The sequence below is a fragment of the Camellia sinensis genome, chromosome 15, assembly GCF_055761805.1.
Source record: "Camellia sinensis isolate YWXY chromosome 15, ASM5576180v1, whole genome shotgun sequence".
Taxonomy (NCBI): Eukaryota; Viridiplantae; Streptophyta; class Magnoliopsida; order Ericales; family Theaceae; genus Camellia; species Camellia sinensis.
In genome coordinates this window covers 72,534,831-72,561,977 of record NC_138975.1, presented here as the reverse complement: position 1 = coordinate 72,561,977, position 27,147 = coordinate 72,534,831, and the positions used below count along the sequence as shown (strand labels likewise).

General features: G+C 37.7%; 1 protein-coding gene across 6 annotated transcripts; it reads right to left on the bottom strand.

The window, feature by feature from the left end:
• Window positions 1-26,520, bottom strand: LOC114315579 (argininosuccinate synthase, chloroplastic). Of its 6 annotated transcripts, none has more exons than XM_082909391.1 (10): window positions 26,205-26,520; window positions 26,043-26,129; window positions 23,676-23,760; window positions 19,945-20,071; window positions 19,524-19,572; window positions 19,161-19,343; window positions 1,792-1,866; window positions 1,510-1,695; window positions 828-916; window positions 1-720 (listed from the first exon to the last, which is right to left on the bottom strand). In XM_082909391.1, the coding sequence occupies exons 3-10, from the start codon at window positions 23,746-23,748 to the stop codon at window positions 168-170; spliced, it is 1,335 nt and encodes a 444-aa protein (XP_082765517.1). In that variant the 5' UTR covers window positions 23,749-23,760; window positions 26,043-26,129; window positions 26,205-26,520; the 3' UTR covers window positions 1-167. The 6 variants fall into 6 exon arrangements, with proteins under 6 accessions (XP_082765517.1, XP_028117985.2, XP_028117983.2 ...); XM_028262184.2 differs by having other exon boundaries at window positions 26,281-26,517; XM_028262182.2 differs by having other exon boundaries at window positions 19,945-20,074; window positions 26,281-26,502.
• Window positions 26,521-27,147: the final 627 nt, after the last annotated feature.

Here is a 27,147-nt window from a genome sequence, read left to right as displayed (position 1 = left end):
TTGAACATCAAACACTACCTCTGCTATTATTTATTTTCAAACATAATAAATTGCACTCAGCATATCATGGCATTGGCATTACCAGTTTAACTTAATTATAAAGCCCAATTCATAACAACATTCCATAAATGATGTCTCAAACAAAGCACAGATATCTAACTAAACTATCAGCCTGCATTCTCAAGCATTGCTCGAACCCTCATTGGAAGTCCATAAAGCCGAATGAATCCAGCAGCATCGGCCTGATCATAGATCTGACCACTCTCAAATGATGAAATATCTTGCCTGTACAGACTATAGGGGCTTTCGCGACCAGTTACAGTCACAGAACCTTTGTACAGTTTGAGAGTCACTGATCCCGTGGTAGTTGCTGTGATCTTCTCCATGAAAGCATCCATGGACTCACGAAGAGGGTCAAACCACCTCCCCGCGTACACCAGCTCTGCATATTTGAGGGCAAGAGAGTCTTTAACTTGGATTGTTTCGCGATCAAGCGTTAGAGACTCCAGCTCACGTGCAGCAGTGAAGAGGATGGTCCCACCGGGAGTTTCATAGACTCCACGGCTTTTCATTCCAACAAGCCGGTTTTCAACCATGTCAACACGCCCAATTCCATGTCGCCCACCAATTTCATTCAGCTCAGAAAGCAGAGATGCAGGGGAGAATTCCTTTCCATTGACTGAAACAGGAAGCCCTGAAACCATCCCAATTTGTACATATCTACATGGGGGGGGGGGGGGGGGGGGGGGGGAAAACAAAGCAAACGCATAAATCAAGATTTGACTAAATTAAAGGAATTGAAATGCACATCAAACAAGCAAACTTACTCAGGTTGGTTGGGTGCATCTTCTGGCTCAACAGTCATCATGTACATATCCTTGTTTGGCTCCTTTGCTGGATCTTCCAGGATGTCTCCCTTCGTTGCCACACCACGGCATGCACACACGTGAGAGAGAGATTAATTTATGAAGAGTTAACAATATGTAGGGTCTTAAATTCATCTTCTAAGGGAACAATTCTAAAAAGCTCAAATTAACTAGTCCCAGAAGTTTGACTGGGGAAGGCATGGTCGACATCAAGCACTTGTATTACAGAACCCAAGCAAGAAGTCGAAAATTAAGCATTTAATTCCAGATTATAAAAGACTCCGCTGATCATATTGACACATCAATTTGAATACTTTTTTATATTTTTTATTTAAAATAAGACTAGATAGACTCCAATTTGTTTCCCTTCATTTACAATTCCAAATGAAGCCGTTTTAAAGGTTATAAACTGCACACTATTGACAAAAGAAAATTAAGAGATTCATAGTGACAATCAAGAAGCATAAAGCCACAATCAGTCTTGGTACATGTCCTTATAAAGCAACTAGCAGACTTTACTCACGAGTCACAAAACTATGTGCCTAAATGCAAGATATTAAACTGTAACTGAGTGCAACAAAAACAAAAAATGAAGAGAGGGCAGGGGGTGTTGGTGGGCGGGGGAGAGGATATGCACATATACCTCATGACTGAGGTGCCATAGGTTTCTGTCTCTGCTGTAGATGGATTTCTTTGTCACGGGGACAGGCACGTAATGTTTCTTGGCATATTCAATGGCATCTTCTCTCCCTCGGATTTCCCATTCCCTCCAGGGAGCCACAACATTGAGTTCAGGATTTAGAGCAAAGAAAGTGAGCTCAAAGCGGACCTGTATATACAGTGCAGACAGAACTGTTGTGTAATTTACAAGAGCTTCTATAATAACTTTTAGAAACAACAAAGGGACTGTGTAGAAGAAGAATACCTGATCATTTCCTTTCCCAGTGCATCCATGAGAAACAGCATCAGCTCCAACTTCTCTAGCAACGTCAACCATGGCCTGCCATTTGCAAGTAATGGTGAGACACTAAAGGCATGTTTGATTAGTAGGATTGGGATTGTTAGTCCATGGACTCACAATCCCATGTTTGATTGCAAATTTTATTAACCGGATTCCATGTACGGTAGACATTCAGTCTAACAAAATTGGCAAATTTTTAATATTGAGAGGGACTATGATCATAATTTCAAGTATGAAAGAATAAAACAAAATGAATACATAATAAATAGTTATCTCACTAATTTAATTGGATAGCTAATCCTACACTAATTCATGAGATTATTAATCCTTTCACTATTAATCATTTTAATCAAACAAGGCCTAAGAGTATATAACTCTTAAAAGAAAAGTAAAACAGATATCAAATGTTACTTAAAAATGCAAACTTTTGAGATCTTAACAAGCTAAGCAACAACACAGAGGATCATTATGCAGATGAGAAAACTTTGCTTCATAATTTTATTTTGGGGACATTACCAAAAAAAAAAAAAAAAAACAAACAAACAAACAAAAAAACCAGAGTTTGACCCTTATCACAAAATAAACCCAGAGTTTTAAACTTTGTCTATTTAAACCTTAATCTTTTGATTTATTTTCAATCTAAACCATTCAAATCGATGGAAAAAGTAGCCATTAAACTATGTAGGTGTACATTAAATCTCTAAAATACCCTTTTTCGTTGAGTTTAATGACTAAAATACAATTTTCAATCGGTTTTACTTACAAATATAGGCAGATGGTTTAGATTGAAAATAAATCAAAAAATTAAGGTTTAAATTGACAAAATTATAAACTTGGGTTTATTTTGTTTCAAAGGTTAAATCTTGGGTTTTTAATTTTTTGTAATTTCTCCTTTTTGATATGATATCTAAATGCATTAGAAGATGTGCATGTGCTAAAACCCCCATTTCATGAAGCAGCAAATTGATGATACAACCAGCCAGTAGCAGGAAAAATGCTCCTCTTCAAAAGCTACAATGCCAAGAAGGCATCATTTGTTTTCCATTTATTCACAAGATCAAAAGTTTCCTAAACTACTTCAATCCATCACATTTCATAGAAATTAGTCATGACAATTACAGCCATCAAAGAAGCATTTGTGTACAGCAGCATTCATATAGGGGAAAAGAAGTCTACTTCTCCACCAACAGATAGTTGACTATTGCCCTCCCATCTCCTGATAAGAAGGGTATTATTACTACAAGGCTTATGTTTCATTCCCAGACGTTCAGGTTGTTTACTGAGAAGTCCATCCTGAAATCAACTGAGGGATCAATTTGTTATAGGGTGCTGCATTCATCTCTGAGGCATAATAGCACGTGCCAAAGAGCCAAACTTCAGTCCCATTTTCTTGCGAAGATAAAACACATGCATTTACCAATAATAGGTGTTATCAATCTTATAAACAAGGCAATAGTTCTGACATTAGATAACACAAACAAGTGAAACCATGAAATATCACATAAACTATAGGTACTTTAAATCATCAATTAACAAGATGTTGACCATTTAGAAGATGATGGAGAAAACAAGAAGTCTGTACTTGAAGGCAAAGAGAAGAATAAGAGAGTGGGAGAGTTCACCAACTACAGTAGCTCTTTGTCATCTCAAGAGGAAAGAAAGCTTTCTCAATTGCACTAGTAAACAGTAATAAAAGGAAATGCTTTTAGAGCCATGCCTATCATTCTTTGTGCATGCCAAAGTGCACAAGAACATTGAGAAGTGAACAGAAGGGACAGTGTAGGTTATGTCCAAGTGTGAGTGTTGAGTCTGCTGACAGTGCAGAATAAGGAAAGCTTAAAAATTGCAAGATAAATCAAAATACCCATACCATAATTAACATTTACTAAAGGGTTGTAGTTAAATAGAAGTCGGTGAGCATTTCTATACTGTAGTCTTGATGTTTCATAAGCTCTTCTCGATTTATCAGATTTTTAGCCCAAAATCAAAGCTTAGGCTACTTATATATATATATTTAGTTCATTCCAAATCTTATACTTCCTTTTCTTTAAAAAATAACTCATAATTTACGAGAAAATTACCACAAACCAACACATTTCCTAGAAATTAGGTGTAACAATTTCAGTCATCAAAGAATCATCCATACATGGGAAAAGAACATTGCTCCTCCATTAACAGATAATTGACTACTGTTCTCTGTACCTTACTCCATCACATGCCCTGTCCCTGTAGATGTTTCCTTCCCTCCAGATACTGAAGCATCCATTTATCGGACTAGAATATCACTTCTCCATTAACTAATAATTGACCAATGTCATCCACCCTGTCTGTCTGGCCTATGTTTCCCAAATGATTAGGTAGGTGTTAGAATACGTTCTTATTTCCCTATTTAGATTAGATTGTGATTGATTGATTGATTGTGATTCCTTAATCAGTCAATCAATCAATCAATATAAAAGGTAATTCCTTTATCAGTGCCTTATGGCTTCGTTTTGTAACAGTTGATTGATTAACATAAAAGGTGGTGATATCATAATCATCACCCAAGCTTTGTATTCTCTTAAACTACATACCGTTGCCCACACAGCCGCTGCCACCAACCAGCCATTATCTATCATCACCCATCCTCCACCACTGGTCCCTGAATCTCTATCAAAACCAGCCAAGGTCCCACAGAGCTATTTCAGCTTCAGCCGAAGGCCTTTCTGGCCTAGTCGACCCTTGTGAAGGCTGCCTAGCCTCTCTTTGTGTATTTCGGCTATTGTGGATGAGTGTTTGAGGGTTACCCATCTTCTGTTGCCCCAAGTTTCTTTCCCTCCACTTTCTTGAACACTGTTCAACATTTGTTTTGATTGGAGGTTCGTTTTCCTATATTTGATTTATTTTTTGGGTTCATAGATGACCCATTAATTTGGCTGTTATGCTCCCATAGCAGTCTGTATGTGATTTTGGTTGTTCCAACCCATTCCATTCCTCTTTCCATTCTTGTGATTCGTGCAAGGTTTTTGGGTTGAAATTGTAGAGTTCTTATGGCTGACCTAACTAGTGAATCCACCACTACTTTTCACCCATCTAAAGGGGAGAGCTCCAGTTATAACTACTACATCTGAGAACCTGAACCCTAGCCTCAAAATCACCACCGCTTTATTTAATGGTCAAAAATTACCTTTCATGGTCTCAATGTCTGACATTTTTTTCGAAGAGTAGAGGGAAGATGGGATATGTTAATGGGAGAGTTCAAGCACCAGGTATTATAGATCCTGACTATGACCAATGGAAGATTACCAACTCTTTGATCATGGGGTGGCTCATTCATTCCATGGTTCCTGAAATTGGTGAAAGCTATTTATCCATGGATACTGCCCAGGATATTTGGGAAGCAGTCATTGCTACATATCTTGGAAAAGGGAATTTTCTCAACCTTTTGAGTTGCGCCGGTCTATTGAGCGCTCAGTACAGGGGGAGCAGATAGTTTTCCAGTATTACACCTTTCTAACTAATGGTTGGAAATGCTTAGATCATCTCCTGGATTACAAGCCTCTTTGTACAGTTGACTTGGTTGGTTACCAGAAGTTTCTTGCATAGGAGAGGGTCTTCAAGTTTCTGGAAGGCCTCAATGTGGAGTTCGATCTGGTTTGGAGTCGTGTCGTTGGCATGGATGTTCTTCCATCTCTTCAAGAGGCCTTTGCATATGTACAGAATGAGGAGAGGCGTCGTTCTACTATGTTACCACTAGCTACTGGAGACTGTTCAACATTACTTTCTGCTCCTTTTTGAGATGGAATTGCTTTGTCACTACCTCTTTCCCATCCTTCAGGGAAGGATACTGTGACGACCCAGAATTTTTCCCTCCGCTCAAGCGGAAGAGTTAACGCTCGAGCGGACTTTTGGGGTTCCCAGTAATTGTGCAGACGGCTTGAGATTCTGGGAGTTGTTATTTCCCGCTCGAGCGGGGGAGTATACGCTCGAGCGGATTGCTTTGTTGGTCTGCACGCTCGAGCGCAAGGTTGGGCGCTCGAGCGGGTCGTCTGGTTAAGTTTGCTTCTGAGGCATGTGGGCTCATTTTTGATGTTCTTCTTCGTGTATTTGGAATGTTTTTACCTTATTTTGGGGTATTGATTGAGATGATAATATGATGGTAAAGTAAGATTGGACCAAAAACTTTAATTTGAATAATTCGTTTACGACCAACCTTCACTCATTTGCCCTTTTATTTTTCCACACTTTGAATTTAGATGTGAGGTTAGAACCATTGGAAAGCTTATTTCCGGGGCTTCAATTTGGACACAAGAACGACCTAAAACGGAGTCCGGATGGGAGAGTTACGCATGTTTGAAGTTTCAGAATCTGTGCTGGGAGCAGGTCCGCTCGAGCGGGAATAGGGACGCTCGAGCGGAAATAGCGGGTACAGCAGCTTAAAAACGGGATTTTGAGATCATTTCTTATGTTTTCCTTTCCTCTCTTGATCCCTCTTGCCCTAAGTCCGAAAACCCTAGGGTTTTGATCCCCAAATACCTCCATTTCCCTTAGGTTTGAGCAAGATCTTCCACCAAGAAGTAAAGAAGGCAAGAAGATGAACATTTTCAACCGATTGGAATTTCGAGATTTTGGTGTATTTTTCTCAAAGCTTTGCTCCTTGCTTGGTTCTTGAGGTAGGGGTCCTTGTTCTCTTACAATACTTGCATTCATGGATGGATTTGTGGTATTTTGATTATATAAATACAAAATCTATGGTTTTGAGCATTTTGTGTCAACTTGAGATTTGGGGTTTTATGGTTTGTGATGTTGGGAGTTAATTGTTGGGTTTAAATGATGGATTGTGAATCCTAGGTGTAGAATTATTGGGAAAATTGGAATTAAAAGTGGTGATTTAAGAAGTTTGAATTTTTGCTAAAAATCATCATTTTCCTTGAAACCCTAGGTTGATTAATGATGAAAACCAATGAATTGGTCCAAATTGAAAGTAGAGTAATGAAATTGAGATATTGAATTAGATGTGTTCAAGTTTAATTGGAATTTGGAAATGTTTGGAAATTATGTTTAAAATTTGCGAATGAACTAAATGATGTTGTACTATGATGGATTATGTTTGGGTTACGTGATTTGTGTAGGGTTAGCTTCAAGGGCGGACCACGCACCTGAATACTGTGAGTAATAGTACTTTGATGTACCTTTAACCATTTATCGTTATTGATGTTAAATCTTCGTCGTAAGAATTATGTTGACATAAATGTTATAAATGCTATGTGAGAAACACTGTGATATTAGGGAAACTTCAAAAGAGTTTATGAAGTTATGTATGTTATGTGAGAAACATTATGGAATTATGAAAACATCAAAGGAACTTGTGAATGTGTGAACCCCTCAGGCCAAGGGCCGAACTGTGAAATTGTGAAACCAATAAAGTCATCTATAATCTAACGAAAATGTACTTACTTTTCGTTACTAATTATCAGGAATGTCCTGTTAACCTTACGTTAATTATGTCAACTCATGGGAATGATGTAACAGTTACCATTAGGACTATGTTAATTACAAGACAAGGCAACTATGTTAACATATAAGAATGATTAAACAAAGGTGTATGCTATTGATAAGAGAGCACGTAAAGTAAGTCATTTACCCAAAAGAATTTATGTTCATTCTTGAAGAATGGATTCTGAGTAAATATAAGAGTAGCTACATGTATCCAGATGAATTGAAGTTAATTTGTCATGTTGCTTACGAATTGGAAGTGATCCAGAATCTACGATATAAGTGCAAAGTTTAGCATCATTATGTGACCCTCATGAGAATGTGAATTAGTCTCTCATTGTTAAGCGTACGATAATGACACGACACAACAAGAAATGCTCTAGTTATGATATGTTTCGTTTGAATTAATGAATGATGTTGAAGTATGTTTCAGGCATGTTTCCAGTATGTCACAAGTTCAAGTATGTTCAGGTATGTTTCAAGTATATGTTACAAGTTTAAGTTTATTACAAGTTGATGTATGTTACGAGTTTATGTTGTTACAAGTTGATGTATGTTCCAAGTTGATGTATGTTACAAGTTTATGTTGTTACAAGTTTATGTATGTTACAAGTTCTTGTTTTAAGGGCTTTCATGCCAACTTTTCAAGGGCTTAATGCCAATCTTTCAAGGGCTTAATGCCAATCTTTCAAGGGCTTCATGCCAACTTTACAAGGGCTTTATGCCATATGTTTCAAGGGCCTTAGTGCCACAAGTTTCAAGGGCTTATAGCCACCATGTTTCAAGGGCTTATAGCCACCATGTTTCAAGGGCCTTAGAGCCATATGTCACAAGGGCTTTATGCCATATGTTTCAAGGGCCTTAGTGCCATATGTCACAAGGGCTTTATGCCATATGTTTCAAGGGCCTTAGTGCCATACGTTACAAGGGCTTTATGCCATATGTTTCAAGGGCCTTAGTGCCACAAGTTTCAAGAGCTTATAGCCGCCATGTTTATGTTGCAAGATTGAACTTAAGGTTGTTCTGTATATATACTTCTAGGCCAAAAGGCTATTCTGTTATATATATATATATATAGATATGCACTTCTGGGCCTATGGCCATTTTGTATCTGCAGACCTATGGAAGTTCTGTACATACGGGGTTTAAAACTACTCTGTTAAGAAAACTGAATTCATGGCTGTTTTGAAGTGATTATGGAATGAAGTTAATCATATGTCTCTGCAGTCTTATGCCTTACTATTCAGGTTACACTTTACATTATTTATGTACTATTATTCATTGAGTTTCACTCATTCTGTATTTTGTCTGTTTCTGTAGGTGATCAACTGGGAAGCTAGTCCTAACCCTTAACGCTCGTCTCTTTCTTGTCAACCTCGATGTGTCCAGGCACTAACCGAAGCCCGTGTATTTGTTATTGAGTTTTTGGGGTTATGCTTCGGTTGTCTTTCATTAATATGCTTTGTTATATGCCCAATTATGGGCAGAGTCAATGTATGTGTATGTATGTTTTCTGTATATTATTTACTTTTATGATGTTGTGATCCTGGCATGATAGTGGTAGCTCAATGGAATAGATTTTTGTTTATCAGGTGCTTCCGTTCAGGCCCCATAGGTTATATTTATCAGGTTCTATGTCCATTTTTTTGAGGTGGTCATGCCCAAACTTTTAGGGGCGGGTCTAGGGCGTGACAGATACTGTGTTCTGTGATTACTGCCGTAAGCCGCGGCATACTCGTGAGACGTGTGTGAAGCTTCATAGGGCTCCATCAAGGAGTAAGGGTGATCGGTCTGATACTAGAGGCAGTCGATCATGCCAATCTAGAGGACGTGGCTCTAATCCACGGGCCTATCAGTCTAGTGCTATTGACACCCTTGATCATACTTCCGCTTCAGTTGGTCCGACTTCTGATAGTTTATCTAGCATGACTTCTCCTGAGTTTGAGGCTGTTCTGCATTATTTACTGGCCCGTCAGTCCATTGTTTAGAAATCCGAACTGGACCGGCCGATCGGACCGGTTGGACAGGGAACCGGGCCTTGTTCTGGTTCGGAAAACCCTCTAAACCCGGACTAAGGCCAAAGCCGGTGTAAAATTGAAAAACCGGTAGACCTGGCGGTCGAACTGGTAGAACTGGTGACCCAGACTGGGTTTTGAGGGTTGGCCCGTTCTTTTTTTTTTTTTTTTTCAATTCTGTCTTTAACTTTTTTTTTTCTTTTCTTTATTTCTTTCTTTCTTTCTTATATATTTATATATATATATATATATATTTCAAAATTTTGACTAAAAATTCTTATTTCAAGAGTCTCCTCTCATAAGGAGGAGTCTCATTGGAAACTTGAGGAGATTATAAAAGTTTATTGCTATTTATAGGAAAAAAAATTTCAAAGAGAACCTACAAAATTCTATGTGGAATTCAATCAAATTATTTGAATCATATTGATTGGAGGGAGAGTTGAAAATTTTATTTCCCTTCAAAATTAAATCTAGCATTCAATCAATTTGTTTGGAGGGAATGTCAAAAAAATTTAGTTTCTTTAAAACAAGTGACTTTTTCTTATCAGTTATGATTTTATTAAATATTATTAATAAATACTATGCAACAATTTTTATTTTTATTTGAGTATTTATATATATATATATATATATTTATTTATTTATAATGTATAATTATATTTTTTAATTATATAATATTAATTATGACGTCACGGTTCAACCGCTTTGACCCAACGGTTGAACTGGTGACCTGTCTACCCGGTCCCTTTTCCGGTTCGCTCACCGGTCCGGTTTTCAAAACATTGCGTCAGTCTTCTACTGCTCTCAGTGCATCTTCCTTGTCGTTTGCCCACTCAGGTAACTTAGCCTCTTCTCCTAGTGCTTTTCTTTCCCATAAGTCTTTGCCATAGATTATTAATTCTGGTGCCTTAGATCATATGTATGGGTCTTCTGACCTTTTCTCAGCATATAAGCTCTCTTCAAGTCAAGACAAAGTTAAGATTGCAGATGGTTCTGTTTCTTCTATCTCTAGGAAAGGTTTAATACACATCACCCCTACCTTACCTCTGTCTTCAGTGCTCCACATTCCCAATTTTTCTATTAATCTTCTATCCTTGAGTCATATTACTAAGGATTCGAATTGTAGTGACATATTTTCCTGATCATTGTCTTTTTCAAGACCTTGCCACGAGGAGGATGATTAGCAGTGGTAGTGTAGAAAATGGAATTTATTTCTTGGATCAACCGAACAAGCTTGCTCATCATTCCATCTAGTTTCCAACCACTAAAGAGGATTTATGGTTGTGACATCGGCATCTTGGGCATCCTTCTTTTCATTTACTTAGGTATTTATTTCCGTCTGTTTTTACAAACAATAATGTATCTGAGTTTCTTTGTGAGTCTTGTCAACTTGGCAAACAAAACCGAGCTTTTTTTGCTCAAAGTCTTAATAAAAGTTTCTCCTTTTTCTTTAATACATTTTGATGTGTGGGGTTCATCTTCTGTTGTGTCTTTAAAACGTCATAAATGGTTTGTTACCCTTATCGATGATTTTTCTTGTACTACTTAGGCTCTCATGAAAGAAAAAAGTGAGGTTTTTTCTATATTTCAAAATTTTCATAAAATGATTTGTACTCAGTTTGGGGCAATTGTCAAAATCTTGCGTTCTGATAATAAGAGTGAATACATCGATTCAGGGTTAGAGAGCTATTTTTCCACTCATGGCATTATATATCAGACATCTTGCACTAATATCCCTCAACAAAATGGAGTTGTTAAGCGCAAGAATCATCATCTTCTTGATATTGCTCGTTGCATGTGTTTTTCAATGAGTGTGCCTCGGTCCTACTGGGGCAAGGTTGTTCTCACCACAACCTATCTCATTAATCCTCCTATCCAGGTTTTGCAAAAACAAACTCCACTTCAAGTCCTTCTCGGTTCAGAGTCTTTGTTTTCGATTCCCCCTAAAATATTTGGTTGTGTCTATTTTGTCTACAATTATTCTCCTACTCGTGGTAAGTTGGACCCTCGCTCTCTCAAGTGTGCTTTCCTCAGATACTTGCCTACTCAAAAGGGGTATAAGTATTATTACCCTCCTTCTCATAAGTGGTTTGTGTCCATAGATGTCACCTTTTTTGAGTCTCAGTCCTACTTCTTGTCTTCTTCAGTGTCACAGTCATCCATTCAGGGGGAGCCTTGGTGTGAAGAGATTCTTGTTGTCCCTATTGCTCCTATGGTGGAACCAATTGCTCCTTCACCACCTATTATTGGAACTATAGAATCCAATGCCACCAAAGACAGAGAAGGGCAAATTTATGTCAGTGACAAAGACAGACAGAAAGTTACTTGGATATAAGAGACCACTTCTGCTCACCCACTGCCATCTCCTGCATCTGATAAGAGTCCAGGTAACTGTGAACCTCTTGTTTCTCTTGAGTCTACTGATATTGGTATTCCTGACACTTCTGATCTTAATATTCCTATTGCCAAGAGAAAGGGTATGAGATCTTGTACTCAACATCCTATCTTAAACTTTGTGTCCTACTCTCATTTGTCTTCCTCTTATAGAGCCTTTGTGTCAAACATTTCCTCCATTAGTATTCCTAACCATTTTCTAGATGCTCTCGCTACCACTGAATGGAAACTTGCCATGATTAAAGAAATGAAAACACTTCATAAGAATGACACTTGGGAATTAACAGAGTCACCTAAGGGCAAACGACCGGTAGGATGCAAATGGGTGTATACTGTGAAGCACAAAGCAGATGGTTTCATTGAGCGTTACAAGGCTCAACTTGTGGCAAAAGACTTCACTTAGACTTATGGAGTAGACTATCAAAAAACTTTTGCACCAGTGGCTAAGATGAATTCAGTCAGAATACTTCTCTCTCTAGCAGCTAATTTGGATTAGCCATTTCATCAGTTTGATGTAAAGAATGCTTTCTTACATGGTGATCTAGAAGAAGAGGTATATATGGACATTTCTCCTGGTTTTGAGGATCATCAAACAGAGGGTAAAGTATGCAGGCTTCGGAAGTCTTTATATGGTCTTAAATAGTCTCCAAGGGCTTGGTTTGGGAGATTCACTCAAGCTATGCTTAAATATGGTTTCAATCAGAGTCAGAAAGATCACACTTTGTTTGTGAAACATTCCTCACGTGGTAAGACTACAGCTCTCATTGTTTATGTGGATGCCACAGTGTTTACAGGCGATGTTAATGAGAAAATACCCCTGTTGAAAAAATATTTAGCTAGTGAGTTTGAAATCAAAAACTTGGGGAACTTGAAGTATTTTCTGAGAATTGAAGTTGCTCACTCCAAGGATGGGATTTTCATCTCACAAAGGACATATGTTCTTGACCTTTTGAAGAAAACAAGAATGCTGAAATTTAAGACCTGTAATACCCTACTGGAACCTAATCAGAAACTTAGTGATGATGAAGAGGGAGCAGCTGTTGATAGGGGAGTTATCAGTGATTAATGGGTAAACTCATTTACTTGTCTCACTCTCGTCCTGATATTATTATTGCTGACAATATGGTTAGCCAGTTTATGCATACTTCTCATCAAATTCACTTAGAGACTGTTATGAGAATTCATAAGTACTTGAAATCTTCTTCTGGAAAGGGCCTTTACTTTTCCAAACATGATCACCTCAGAGTGGAGACTATATAGATGCTGATTGGGCAGGGTCAATAACTGATACGAGATCTACATTAGGATATTGTACCTTTGTGGGCAGCAATCTTGTTACTTGGAGTAAGAAATAGAATGTGGTGGCTAGATCAAGTGCAGAAGCTGAATTTAGAGTTATGACACAAGGTGTATGTGAAACATTGTGGATGGATCAGACTGTTGTTGAGTGATCTGGGGATGGGCCAGACAGACTCTATGCGGCTATACTGTGATAATAAGGCTGCCATCAACATAGCTCATAATCATGTTCAACATGACAGGGCAAAGCATGTTGAGATTGATCGCCACTTCATCAAGGATAAACTCACCAGCGGCACGATATGTACTCCTTTTGTAAATTCAGGCGAACAACTTGCAGACATCCTCACCAAGGGAGTTGAGAGTAAACCATTTCATAACATTTTAGGCAAGCTGGGCATGTGAGATATCTTCGCACCAGCTTGAGTTAGAATATTTTCTTATTTCCTTATTTAGATTAAATTGTGATTGATTGTGATTGCTTAATCAGTCAATCAATTAATCAATATAAAAGGTGATTCCTTAATAAGTGCCTTAGGACTTTTTTTTGTAACAGTTGATTGATTAATATAAAAGTGATGATATCATAATCATCACCCAAGCTTTGTATTCTCTTAAATTACAGTAGGTTTCTAAGAAGTATATTTGAATTCAACTGAAGGACCCATTTGTTACAAGGGTGCTGCATGTGAGAATATTCCGATTATGAAAATATATATTTTAGGTTGATTGTATCTTTTAGATTGATTGGTGCATATTAGATTGATTGTATAAGGTTATTTCCTATTTTAGATTAGATTTAGGATTGCTATATATATATCAGTTGTACTCTTTGTATTTTACATACTGAATATACAAGTTAATTATCTTTAGAAAACTTATATGGTATCAAAGCTTGGTTTGAAAACCTAGCCTCCACTGCCTTTATCTTCGTGTACGAAACCCAAGTTTCTCAGTCTCGTCTTGGGTCGCGATCATCTTCAGTCCCCTATTTCGTCACGACTTAGTCCTAGTACTTTTGGTTCGCAAACTCAATCCCTCTAGTTCGCAAACTCCATCATTATGCTTTTGATTCAGGTCGCGATCGTCTTCAACCGTCGTCTTCAACCATCGCGACTCATCTCGCGATCGTCTTCAGCCATCGCGACTCTATCCTGGTCTTTTGAAGCTTCTCTAGTTTGCAATCAGTCCTGGTATTGATACATATAACTGATTTGCTAGTATTTACACTTTGACCCCAAAATTTCATTGATTATTAAACTTGGACTGATTCTCTCGTGACTCGCCTTCTGCTACGCAGCTGGTCATCTAAGTGAGTAACTCTTTTGGTTCGCATTGCAAAGCTCTCTGATTGTTCTCTAATTCGTCTTCGCTGATTGCTGGTTTGTCTACTCTGGTTCTTTGCTTCTATGGTCTGGCCCACGACAATTCACTTGTGATATTAATTTTCGGGTTATTACAGTTTGACCCCTCACTTTTCTTAGACTTGACCTTTTGATTTGGCTATTTTGCTCTAGTTTGCTCAGTTTTCTGGTTAGTAGATGTCTTTGGCTTCGGATGTGTGTGCCTTTTGCCATCAGAGGGGCCATTGGAAGTATCACTATCCCAAGAAGGGATGCATGTCTGTCTTGTCTTCTCAGCAATGTCAGACCCAGTTTTGCCCTTCTCCTCTAAGTAATTTTCAGGCTTCCGCCGGTTCTACTGCATCTACTCCAGCTCTTGATCTTGACTTGGCTTCCTTGAGAGCTCAGATTAATCAGCTTCAGCATACACTGTCTACCTCCTAACCCTCCCCGACTGCCTCCATTGTTTCCTCTCTTCATTCAGGTTTGCTTAGGACTTCTTCAGGTATCTTTTCGTCTGTCTAGATTTTTTACTCTGGTGCTTCTTATCATATGACTCCACATCTTTTCTTACTTCAAAATTGTACTCCCCCTCCTTCTTCTATTACTGTTAACGCTGCTATTGGGTTTGGTATGCTTATTACATCTGTTGGGTCTGTGTTACCATTTGCTATGTCTGCTATCTCTATTCCATCTGTCTTTCATGTTCCTCAATTATCTGTTAGTTTATTATCTATCAGTCAGTTTGATTCCTCCGGTTTTGATATTGTCTTATCTTCTTCTATCTATTCTGTGCAGGATCGGATGTCTAAGCAACAGATTGGGATTGGCTGTAGAGTTGGAGACCTCTATGTGGTGGAGATCCTACATCTACCTATGGCACCCTCTTCGACTGCCTTTTCCACTTTTCAGTTAGATTCTGTGTCTAGTCCTTTCTACTTGTGGCATTCTAGATTAGGGCATTTGTCTGCTGACCGCTTACGGTCTTTAGCTCAGTCTGGTATATTGGGTAAAGTTTCTCCTAGTGAACTTACTGAGTGTTGGGGGTGTAAGTTTGCCAAAATGATAGCCTTACCTTTCGTAAAAGTACTTCCATATCTGATATACCGTTTTCTTTAGTTCATACTGATATTTGGGACCCTTTCTCCTGTTCTCACCAAAGGGGGTTATGCATACTGTGTCATTTGTTGATGACTGCACCCGTTACACTTAGGTTTATCATATGACTCATAAGTCTAACGTCTATCAGATATACCGTACCTTTCAGTCTATGATCACTACTCAGTTTGGGTCTACAATTAAAGTGTTACGATCTGACTTGGGTGTGGAATATTTTAAAAATGAGTTCTGTGAGTATTTGGCCAATTTGGTTACCATTCACCAAACTTCCTGTACTGATATACCTGTCCAAAATGGTCGTGCTGAGCGTAAACATTGTCATCTCCCTGAGACAGCTAGATCTGTTCTTCTCTTTGCCTCAGTCCTAGCTCCGTTTTGGGGAGAAGCAGTTTTTATTGCTGCTTTTCTTCTCAACCATATGCCTACTCCTCTTCTTTTTGGTCGGTCTTCTTATGAGGCTTTGTTTTCTCACCTTCCCAATTACTCCTTCCTTCGTATGTTTGGGTTTGCTTGTTTTGTCCTTCTTCCCCATAAAGATCGAACAAAACTTAGTGCCCGGTTTGTCCTATGTGTCTTTTTGGGTTATAGTCATCCTACTCAGAAAAGCTATTGGTGTTACGACTCTGTTTTTCGTCATCTTTATGTCTCCCGTCATGTTTCTTTTCTCGAACGTCTGCCTTACTTTCAGCTTCCTTCTGTCACTGCTCCAGTTTCCAAAGAGGATTTGGTTCAAATTGACCTATTTCCTTTTGCGGTACCGTCTGATGAATACATCTCCACTGTCTCTCCTGAGCTTGTTTCGTCTTCTCCACCTTCCACCCCTTCTGTTGAGTATCTTTCCACTGACTCCCCCAAGGCTATTCCTAATTCACCTCTGGCCACTTCTCCTCCTCTGTTGTTAGTCTATTCTTGTCGCAAGGCTCCTCCTCCACCAGTTGTCTCAGCTCCAGTTGCTCCTCCTTCTGCTTCTGAAAACTCTGATCCTACTCACCGATTTCCTACTCAAGAGCATCGTCCTCCAAACAGGTTGGGTTGGTCTAATACATGTTTTTCTGCTTCCTATCGTATTTTTTTGTCTACTATTCATTCTTTTACAGAACCTCAAACTTACAAGAAGGCCTGTCAGGATCCGAATTGGATACAAACTATGGAGGATGAGTTGTTTGCCTTGCTGAAGACTAACACTCGGACATTGGTTCCTTTGCCTGTTGGCAAGAATTTGGTTGGTTGCAAATGGGTCTATAAAGTCAAGACCCATTCTGATGGTTCTCTCGAGCGATATAAAGCTTGGTTGGTTGCCAAGGGTTTCTCGCAAGAGTATGGTATTGATTATGAGACCTTTGCCCTTGTTGCCAAGATGATTGCTGTCCATACTTTGATTTTTGTTGCTACTGTTCGACATTGGCCTCTCTATCAGATGGATGTTAAGAATGCTTTTCTTAATGGTCATCTCACTGAGGAGATCTACATGCGTCCACCTCTTGGCCTTTCCTCATTCATCTGGGCCGGTTTGCCGACTTTGGCGTGCTTTCTATGTTTTGAGGCAATCTGCTCGTGCTTGGTATGATCTCTTTTAGACTGCTGTTACCGAGCTTGGATTTCACCCTTCTACCTCCGACTTTGCTTTGTTTCTGAGACATACCTCGGCTGGCTTTGTTGCTCTCTTACTATATGTGGATGACATCATCATCAGTGGTTATGACTCTTTTGCTATCTCTGAGGTCAAGCAGCATCTCTTCCACACCTTTGAAATGAAGGATCTCGGTCCTTTGCGGTATTTTCTCGGTATTAAGATTGCTTATTCTCCAAAGGGCTATTTTCTATCCCAGGCTAAGTATGCCAATGAGGTCATTTAGTGTGTTGGTCTTACTAATACTAAGATTTCTGATACACCCCTTGAGCTTAATGTGAAGCTCAACTCTACTGATGGTGTCCCATTGGATGATCCTACTTTATATCGAGAGCTTGTGGGTTGTTCGCTCTATCTGATGGTTACTCGTCCTGATCTTGCCTATGCTGTTCATGTGATTAGCCAGTTTGTTTCTACTCCTCGCTCTGCACATTGGGCTATTTTGGTTCGAATTTTTTGCTATCTCCGGGACACTATCTTTCAGGGTTTACTGTTGGCTTCTATTTCCTCTTTGAACTTGTGACTTATGCTGATTCTGATTGGACTGGTGATGTCACTGATCGCAAGTCCATTTCTGGCTTCTGCATGTTTCTTGGTGATTCCTTAATTTCTTGGAAGAGCAAGAAACGGACTGTTGTTGCACGTTCCACTGCCGAGGCTGAGTACCATGCTAGGGCTCATGCCACTGCTAAGATTGTTTGGCTTAGTCGTCTCTTGACTGATTTGGGTGTCCCTCGGTCTTCTCCAACATCCCTTTACTGTGATAACCGCAGTGCTATTCAGATTGCCCATTACATTGTCTTTCATGAGCGGACAAAGCACATTGAGATTGATTGTCATTTTATTTGTCAACATCTGCAGTCTGGCTCTATCTCGCTTCCTTTTGTCTCTTCGGCGTTGCCACTTGCTGATTTCTTTACCAAGACTCACACCACTGCTCATTTTTAGTTTCTTCTTGGCAAACTCTCAGTGTTTTCTGCTTAAACACCTTGAGTTTGAGCGGGGGTGTGAGAATATTCCGATTATGAAAATATATATTTTAGGTTGATTATGTGCATATTAGATTGATTATATAGGGTCATTCCCTATTTTAGATTAGGTTTAGGATTGCTATATATATCGGTTGTACTCTTTGTATTTTACATATTGAATATATGAGTTAATTATCTTCAGAAAACTTACATTAAATTGCGATTGGTTATGATTCCTTAATCAGTCAATCAATCAATCAATCAATATAAAAGGTGATTCCTTAATAAGTGTCTTAGGGCTTCTTTTGGTAACAGTTGATTGATTAATATAAAAAGTAATGATATCATAATCATCACCCAAGCTTTGTATTCTCTTAAATTACAGTAGGTTTCTATTAAGTCTATCTGAATTCAACTGAAGGACCCATTTGTTACAAGGGTGCTACATTCATCTGAGGCATAATATCACGTGGCAAAGAGCCAAATTTTCAGCCACATTATCATGAGTGATTAAAATTAATTCCCATGAATAGAAATGCATGTAATTACTAAAATGGGTGCTATTGAACATACAAACAAGGCCTTAGTTCTTCTGAAAAACAATCCAAAAAATTAAAATTTCAAATAAAAACAGACATGGCAGGTTTGAACCAATGAAATAGCACATACAACTATGGGCACTTTAATTCATCAATAATTATGATGTAGGGCATTTAGAGATTATGGAGAAAGTTCATACTTGAAGGTGAAGAGAAGAATAGGAGAATGGGAGAAGGCATCAATTACAGGAGTTCTTTCCTAAATTTTTTTGGGTTGGTAAAGCTTCCTCAATTGCCTGAATGAACAATAATAAAGCAGAATCGCTTCCACAGCCATGCCTATTATCTTTTTGCATGCGGAAGTGCATGCACAAGAAGTGGACGGAGGGGTATAGGTATGTGGCTAATGCCCAAGTAGAAGTGCAGAAAGTGTTAAATGAGGAAAGCTTAAAAAATGAAGTCATACTTCCAGGTAAACAATAGTTAACAGAAGCAATTACATATCACACCTCATTCATCTTATTGTTTAATTCATTCTTTCTGCTTACCTTTGCAATAACAGGCCGGGCCATTGAGGTCCCCAGCAGGTACTTCCTTTCATAGATTGCGCCAGCTCGCAAACAAGGAAATATGTAGTCTCTCACAAATTCCTCCTTCAAATCCTTCACAACTAATTGACAAGCTCCACTTGCCTTAGCCTTCGCTTCTAAACCTTCCAGTTCACTAATACCCTGTGAAAATTTAGCATTTGGTAACAAGCAAGTGGTAAAACAAGGAGGGACCAGTAGGAGTTCATCATGCTCTTGTACAAACAAAAGAATATCACCTCAGCTTAAACTGCTTTTTATTAACAGAATTCAACAACAAATAGATATTAAATAAAAAGTTCAATGTTTCAAATTACAGCATACTTGGCCAACGTCTGCAGTGAAGCAAACAACTTCACAGCCATAATTCTCCCTGCAATACGCAAATTGGAATATGTCACAGGAATGAACATGAGATCAACAGAAATGCTATTTGCAGCATTAAACTGAAGAATACACAAGCATTTCCCCCCAAAGGCCACCCTCTTTAAACAGTGGAGTGCTACTCCATAAACTTGACTTTACATCAGAAATTTTACCCAGAACATGCCATGTTTGCATGTCTCATCCAATGAATTAGAAATCAGCACTATTTAAAGATGAATATACCACACCTCTTAGTGTGGTAGGTGCACTTTGGGAAAATAGATTGGCGTGTTTGTAAATAAAGATGTTTTTCAGGTACAACACACCACAGTATACATGCCTTGGCCATATTCAAATTAAAAGAAGAAGAAGAGCATACCTTAACCATGGCACAATGACTGAGGTATCTAAGCCACCACTATAGGCTAGAACCACTTTATTTAATTTTCTGCGTATGAATCCCCCATTCCCAGAAGAACCTTCTGTCTCTTTTTCACTGGTCAAAACTGCTTGAATGGAGTTTTGAAGGCCAGACAATAAAGACAATGCAGGAAATAAGTACAAACAAAACCTCAAACAGACTAGCAAAAAAGCATCAGACATCTCAAATAGTATTTACAAGTAAAATACCGTTAAGTAAAATAATACACACGGTTATCCAAGATTGAAATCTTTCCCAAACTTGATTCTGTTTTAAAATTAGGTAACAATACAAGAAAACAGAACTTGCAGAAACTGTAGTTATAAATTGAACATGTATAATCGTGTCAATACTAATGATTTAGGAGAATATAGACTGGCATTGTTGAAAATGAAGGTTAATCTTGGCAAATGAAAGGGAAAAACACAAAAGGTATTATTAGAAGGACATTACAATAACAGCAAGAAGGCCTAAATATTATACTTTAATGGTGCATTTATTTTGACGGAAACATTTTCCTACAGAAAAGATTTTCCAAAAAATATTTATTTTGTTAAAAAATGTCTTCCTGTGTTTAGTTGCAATCTTGAAATTAATGTGTTAGTGGTAATCGTGGCAGTGGTGGCAGGGTGGTTGCAGTGATGGGGTGACAACAGGGTGGGGAGTGGGGGTAATGGCGGTAGGGTGGTGGTGGTTGTTATGCCCAAGGTCCAGAAACAAATACCAATACACAAAAAAGAGACAAGATTTACATGGTTCGGCAATGTACCTACGTCCACAGTCGGTGGATTTCACTATATTTGGAAAGAAAATTACAACGTTGTGTTTCACTCACCCAAACCCCTTACAAACCCAGTACCACACCTCACTCTCTTGCCTCTACACACTCAAATTCTACACTCAACCCATCGCATACACTCCCTATTTTATACATGAAATGGCAGAGCCAAAGTCAGCACAACCACCAACAAGGGCCCCCAAGATTGGCTAGCATACCATCTTCCCAAGTCGGCAGCCACTTTGACTTTCATGCCACCATTCGGTTGGGAGAAACTAAACCACCAAACAACAAATCTCTACCTTGGCGAGGATTCTCCATCCAACCTAGTGATCGATCAACGTTGCCATGCACCCGAAGGTGCTCAATTCCGAGAGACGTTGACCAAGTTCAAACAATGTTGGAACTTGATCCCAATTACCACTTTAGTGAGCATATCAGCAGGATTATTTGTAGTACCAACCTTCTAAAGTAGAATATCCCCTTCATTCACACGAGATCAATGAGGTATTGTTACCTGTCATTCAGCACGTGTCTATTCATATACTGCTAGCTTTAGTTGCCCATTTTGATCTTGAGCTAGCCCAACTCGACATCAAAACTGCTTTCTTACATGGAGATTTGGAAGAATAGATATACATGTCCCAGCCAGATGGTTTAAAGTCACTAGAAAGGAGAATTGGACCTGCAAGCTAAAAAAAATCGTTGTATGATTTCAAGCAGTCTCCAAGATAGTAGTACAAGCAATTTGATCGGTTTGTGACAAAACAAAGGTACACAAGAAGCCATTTTGATCATTGTGTATATTTCCCTAAGCTTCCTAATAGTTCATTCATCTATTTGCTCTTATATGTGGATGACATGCTAATTGCATCTAAGAGCAAGGTGGAGATTGACTGACTATTGACATACTGAAGGCACAATCAAAGGGTGAGTTTGAAATGAAGGATCTCGGAGAAGCAAAGAAAATCCTTATAATAGAGATTAAGAGAGACAAAAAGAAGGGCATAGTTTGATTGACACAAACACGGTACTTGAAGAAGGTATTACACAAGCTTGGAGTAGATGGGCAAACAGAGCTTGTAAGCACACTATTGGCCCCCCATTTTAAGCTTAGTGCTTCGATGTCTCCACACACAAAAGATGAATGCAAGCATATGGCTTAGATTTTGTATGCAAATGTATTCGGTGCCCTAATGTATATTATGGTTTGTACAAGACTTCACATTTCACATGTTTTTAGTATAGTGCACAGGTATATGCGTGGTTTAGGGAAAGGTCACTGGCAGGCAATGAAATGGATCTTATGATACATTCATGGCACGGTTGATGTTAGTTTGAAGTTCAAGAGAGATAATAGAACTGGCCAAAATTTGGTTGGATACATAGATTCAAACAATGCTGGTGATTTGGATAATCGCTAGTCGACTACAGGGAATGTCATTACTCTTACTAAAGGGCCGATGAGTTGGATGCTAACATTAATGGTGGCTTTGTCTACTACAGTGGTAGAGTACATGGTAGTGACATAAACCTTTAAGGAGGCCATTTGGCTACATAGGTTGATTGGGGATTGTTTAGGAGCACGTTGAGGTCTACTGCAACAATCAGAGTGCCATTTATTTAGCAAAAACTAGGTTCATCATTCCCACACCAAGCACATTGATGTTTGTTTCCATGTCATTCAAGAAATTGTGAATGGAGGGATAATTTGCTTTAGAAGATTGGTATTGCAGATAATCCAGCTGATATACTAACTAAAGTGGTATCTGGGATCAAGTTGCAACATTGTTTGAACTTGGTCAACATCTCTTGGAACTAAGCATCTTCGGGTGCATGTGAGCATTAATCAATCAATAGGTTGGATGGATAATCCTCGCCAATGTAAAGATTTTTTGTTTGTAGGCTCAATTTCTCCCAGCCGAATGATGGCCTGAAAGTCAAAGTGGCAGCTAACTTGGGAAGATGACATGCTAACCAAACTATTCTGTTGTAGGGTGGTTGTTGTCTGGTTGATCTTGTTGGTGGCTGTGTAGATTTTGACTTTGGGTCTACCATTTCATGTATAAATAAGGACTGTATGGGATGGGTAGAGTGTGTTGAATTCGAGTCAACAAACAACAGTGGTAAAGTGGTGGTGATAGTAGTATGTACTAGAGACTGGGTGTTTTTGTGTGATTTATATTTCTTGGTTTGTTTTAGCTTTGCTCATAGATACTTGTTTAATTATAGAGAACTTCTTGTCCTCCTTTGTATTTTTTCCCCTTTTGTTTAATAAATTTCTTTTTGTTGTTTATAGAATAAAAATTAAAAAGAAAAAGAAAAAAAAATACATTGGTAAGACTTTAGAAAAATCACATTTTCAAAATAGGAAAAAAACTGCAACCAAGGTAGACTTGTTTTTCGTAAATTAAGACCATTTTTTATTCATTCCTTTTCTATGTACCAAACGTAATATATATATATATATATATATATTTCTTCCAAAACAAACTGAACCTAAAAAATTATGGAAAATGCTAAGTCTTGATTTGTTTGTAAAAAATGTATAGATATAAGTACACAGTGTGTTGAAATTTGCAGAAGTGTTAAAAATATATAAAAATAAATATTGAAATTATAAAAAAAATTTCTTTTTTCATTTCTTATTGATAGCTTAAGACTATCATTAGTATGACCGAAAACTTATTGCCAATATCAAAGAAACGGACAACGTGGTTTCCTATTATTTGGGAGGGAAAAACTCCAATCACAGCTCCCATTGTATTCAGTATACAAGTGTCTGTCTTTCTCTTTCTCAACATATGCAAGAAGAAATAAAACCAAAATATAATAAATGAATAAATAAATATGCGGCATCAAATAGATTATGGAGTTGCAGAATTTTTAACGGCAAAACTTAGATTGATACCTTGATTGTTGTTACAAGCTTTAGCAAGCTGCCCAGTGCTATCAACAATTGGGTTCCCATGGATCTCACTCATTTTCGACCTTAACTGCCATACCCAACAAGAAAAAATAATTAAAACAAAAAAACACAAGTAGATGGTAAGAAAACCTACTTGTTGGGATGAAGAAAACTTGTTTGAACTACATAATTTATCAGGATGTGGGAAAAGCTTTGTAGATGAAAATAATGCCACATAATGCTGTTAAAATTAGAAGCTTAAGGAATACCAAAAGAAAAAGGATTGCCGGTAGCAAAACAGAGAAATATCAGGGTTTCTGCAGTAGGCTAGGCTGTGTTTGCTTTGACAGAATATTTCACTGGATCTAGTTGACATTATTTAACAGGACTCCCCTAAGAGCTTCACCTTCAGGCTGATGGGAGGACCAAATGAATACAAACATATATATAGATAGATGGGTAGATAGATTACTAGTGAGCTGGCCGCGTGCAAGGCACACTAGCTAATGCCCGTTATGAGAAAAAACTTGATACTTGTAAAATTCATTCTTTCACCCAACTGCATAATTAGATCTTAAAGAGGGGAAAAAATCAACATAATTTCCAGTTGGGTCATCTCTGTCATGCACTTTGAAGGAGTAATCCTACTCTCCTACCCATAGAAACTAATCCGGGCCCAGAACAATTACAAGAAACTAGGAAGAGAGAAAAAATGACAGATTAAGAAAAAGATTAAGGGTCAATTACACTGACACCTCCTCTATTTTTCTGAAAAATCACGGTGATTGCTTTAAAAGATTGTGTAACAATTTAGCCCAATCATTAGTAAACCGTCTACTTCTTGGATGGAAAAACATGACATCAACATAAATAATTCTTTAAATGCCAACTTTGCCCTTCTATACATCTCTCTTTCCTTTTTCTTCTATCTTACCATCTCCTCTTTTATAGCCAAAACCATGAAGATTTCTTACCACACCACTCACAAATACACACTCACACTCCAACTTTGCCTGGATTGAGACCCCTTAACCCTCTTACTTATTAATGAGGGTAAACTACCAATAAGTCCTAATAGTTGGACTTAATTCTTATCAAATCCTATTGAAAATAAGTGCTAATTCGCTAAAAACAATTTTTTGTGACGATTTTTTGCATGTCGCTAAAAATTGACAATAAGTGACTGTTTTTGTCACGATTTTTATAAATTATCGCTAAAATTTACAATTTCTGTGACAAAATTTTCAAATTATTGCTGAAAGTTGAAAATTAGTAGTTTTTTTTTTATGAGGATTTTTTTAAACTGCCGCTAAAACTTATAGTTAGGCCTCGTTTGGCAACCTGCCGGTTTAGTAAAAAAGTCAAAAAGTTACTAAAAAAGTCAAAAAGCCAACAACCCATACTAAAAAGTCAAAGGTTCTCTTTTCTCTCTACTTTTTGCACATCTTTTCGTAAAAAGCTAAAAAGTCATCCCAAACATACTAATTTTTTTTAGCTCATATTTTAGCCAAATAGCCAAAAAGTTACTAAATTAGCCTGTTCCCAAACGAGGCCTTAGTGACATTTTTTGTGACAATTTTCAAACTATTGCTGAAAATTAACAATTAGTGACTTTTTTTTTTATAGTGTTTGATGAAAAACGCCATTAATTATCATAGAACGTATTGGACAATAAGTCTACCTATTAGAATCTACGCGCAAGTCCCCCTAATTAATTAATAGGGGAAAATGCACTCACAAGGGAGGAATCATGACACCTTTGTTCCAGGTGGGCTTTGAAGGAGATAAATGAGTGTTCAACGATCGGTGGTTAGATAAATGGGTGTTGAAGAATAATAGATAAAGAGGAAGAAGAGCCAACCACCTCCATAGACATACCTCCCTGTCCACTGACCCTTTTTCAGCCATATCCCATCCACTCCCACAATCCTCTCCACTGCAACTCATCCATTCCCGTCTTCCTACAGTTTCGAAATCTCAATGGGAGACCGCACTACCACTACCTCTCCATACCCACAATTCCACCAAACAACCTCTGTTTTTCATCAATATTTTTTGCAGACGTTCTTGGTAAATTTCACAACCTCTGTGAGGTAGATCAATAGATGTCGCAAAGGAGATAGGAATTGTTGCCGCTGCAACTCGTTAATTGATCTACCTCACAGAGCAGTCATTGTTGTTGGAACTCTAAATTGATCCAATGGGTACTTTTGGGTTTATCATATGTTGCTATGGAGGTATCTATTGGGGATTGAATTCTATATGTGGCAACGCTTGATGAAGACAATGAAATTATATGCCAATGCAACAATTATGATATAATAATGAAGAAAAAAAAGGTTTTACTGAACCATGTAGAATGTTTTTGACCTGAAAAGCAGGAGAACCAAGTCCAAGATCTATGAAAAACTGAAGCTTCTGATGGATTTTGTGATCCCCTACAATTTATTCCTCAATCTGAATTTGAACATAGAAAAACCCAACATCATTAATGGAATTGAAAATCAACAGGAATAATTGAAAAATACATACATGGAATATAATGAGGTTTCCACCAAACAAAATCAAAGAACTCCAACATTGAAACTAAAAACGCAGATTGTATTACAGAATCGAAAATTACAAGTCATTGAAGAGTCTGAGTTGGGAAACGCTCCTTTTCTGTTTGTTTTTTTTTGTTTAGAAAGTGCAGCGCATCACATGTAATGGAACAATTGAAAATTGGAAGCTAGTGAAGAGTCTGAATTGGGAATCGTTCCTTTTTTGGTTTTTTCCATAGGAAGTGCTGTGCTATATGCCCATGGTGATACGATAAAGGCAGACAATTGCTTTTGCCTTTTTCTTTAAAAAGTGCAGTGCTATAGGATGACGGGAAAGACTAGTAAATGGTCTGTATGATATGCCTCTCATAATTAACGAAAGAAAAAAAATATGGAAATAGTCCTTATACTTTATACTTTATATGATGTGTTAATTTATTTTTTTTAATTTTAATTTGTTTAATTTTATTCTTTAATTTATCAGATTGTGTCATTTTATTCAATAAATAACGGTTATTAAGTTAATTTAACGAAAAGTCAAATAATGTGTCAATTTGGTCCCTATATTTTTCACAATGTGTCAATTTAGACCTTGTTAAATTCGAGAAAATTGAACTTATAATGATCAAATTGACACATCGTGTAAAGTACATGGACCAAATTAACACATTATTTGACATTCCGTTAAATTAATTTAACAACCGTTATTTATTGGTCTAAAACGACACAATCCGTTAAATTAATTGGCAAAATCGAGCAAATTTAAATTACAGGGACCAAATTGACATATCGCGTAAAGTATAGAGACTATTTGCATAATTTACCCTTAAAAAAAAGAAAAAAAAATGAAAAAGAAAACATGATAGTACACACGTTTTAAAGGAGAAATATTATATAATTCTATTTTTTTTAATTATAATTAAATATCTTAAAAT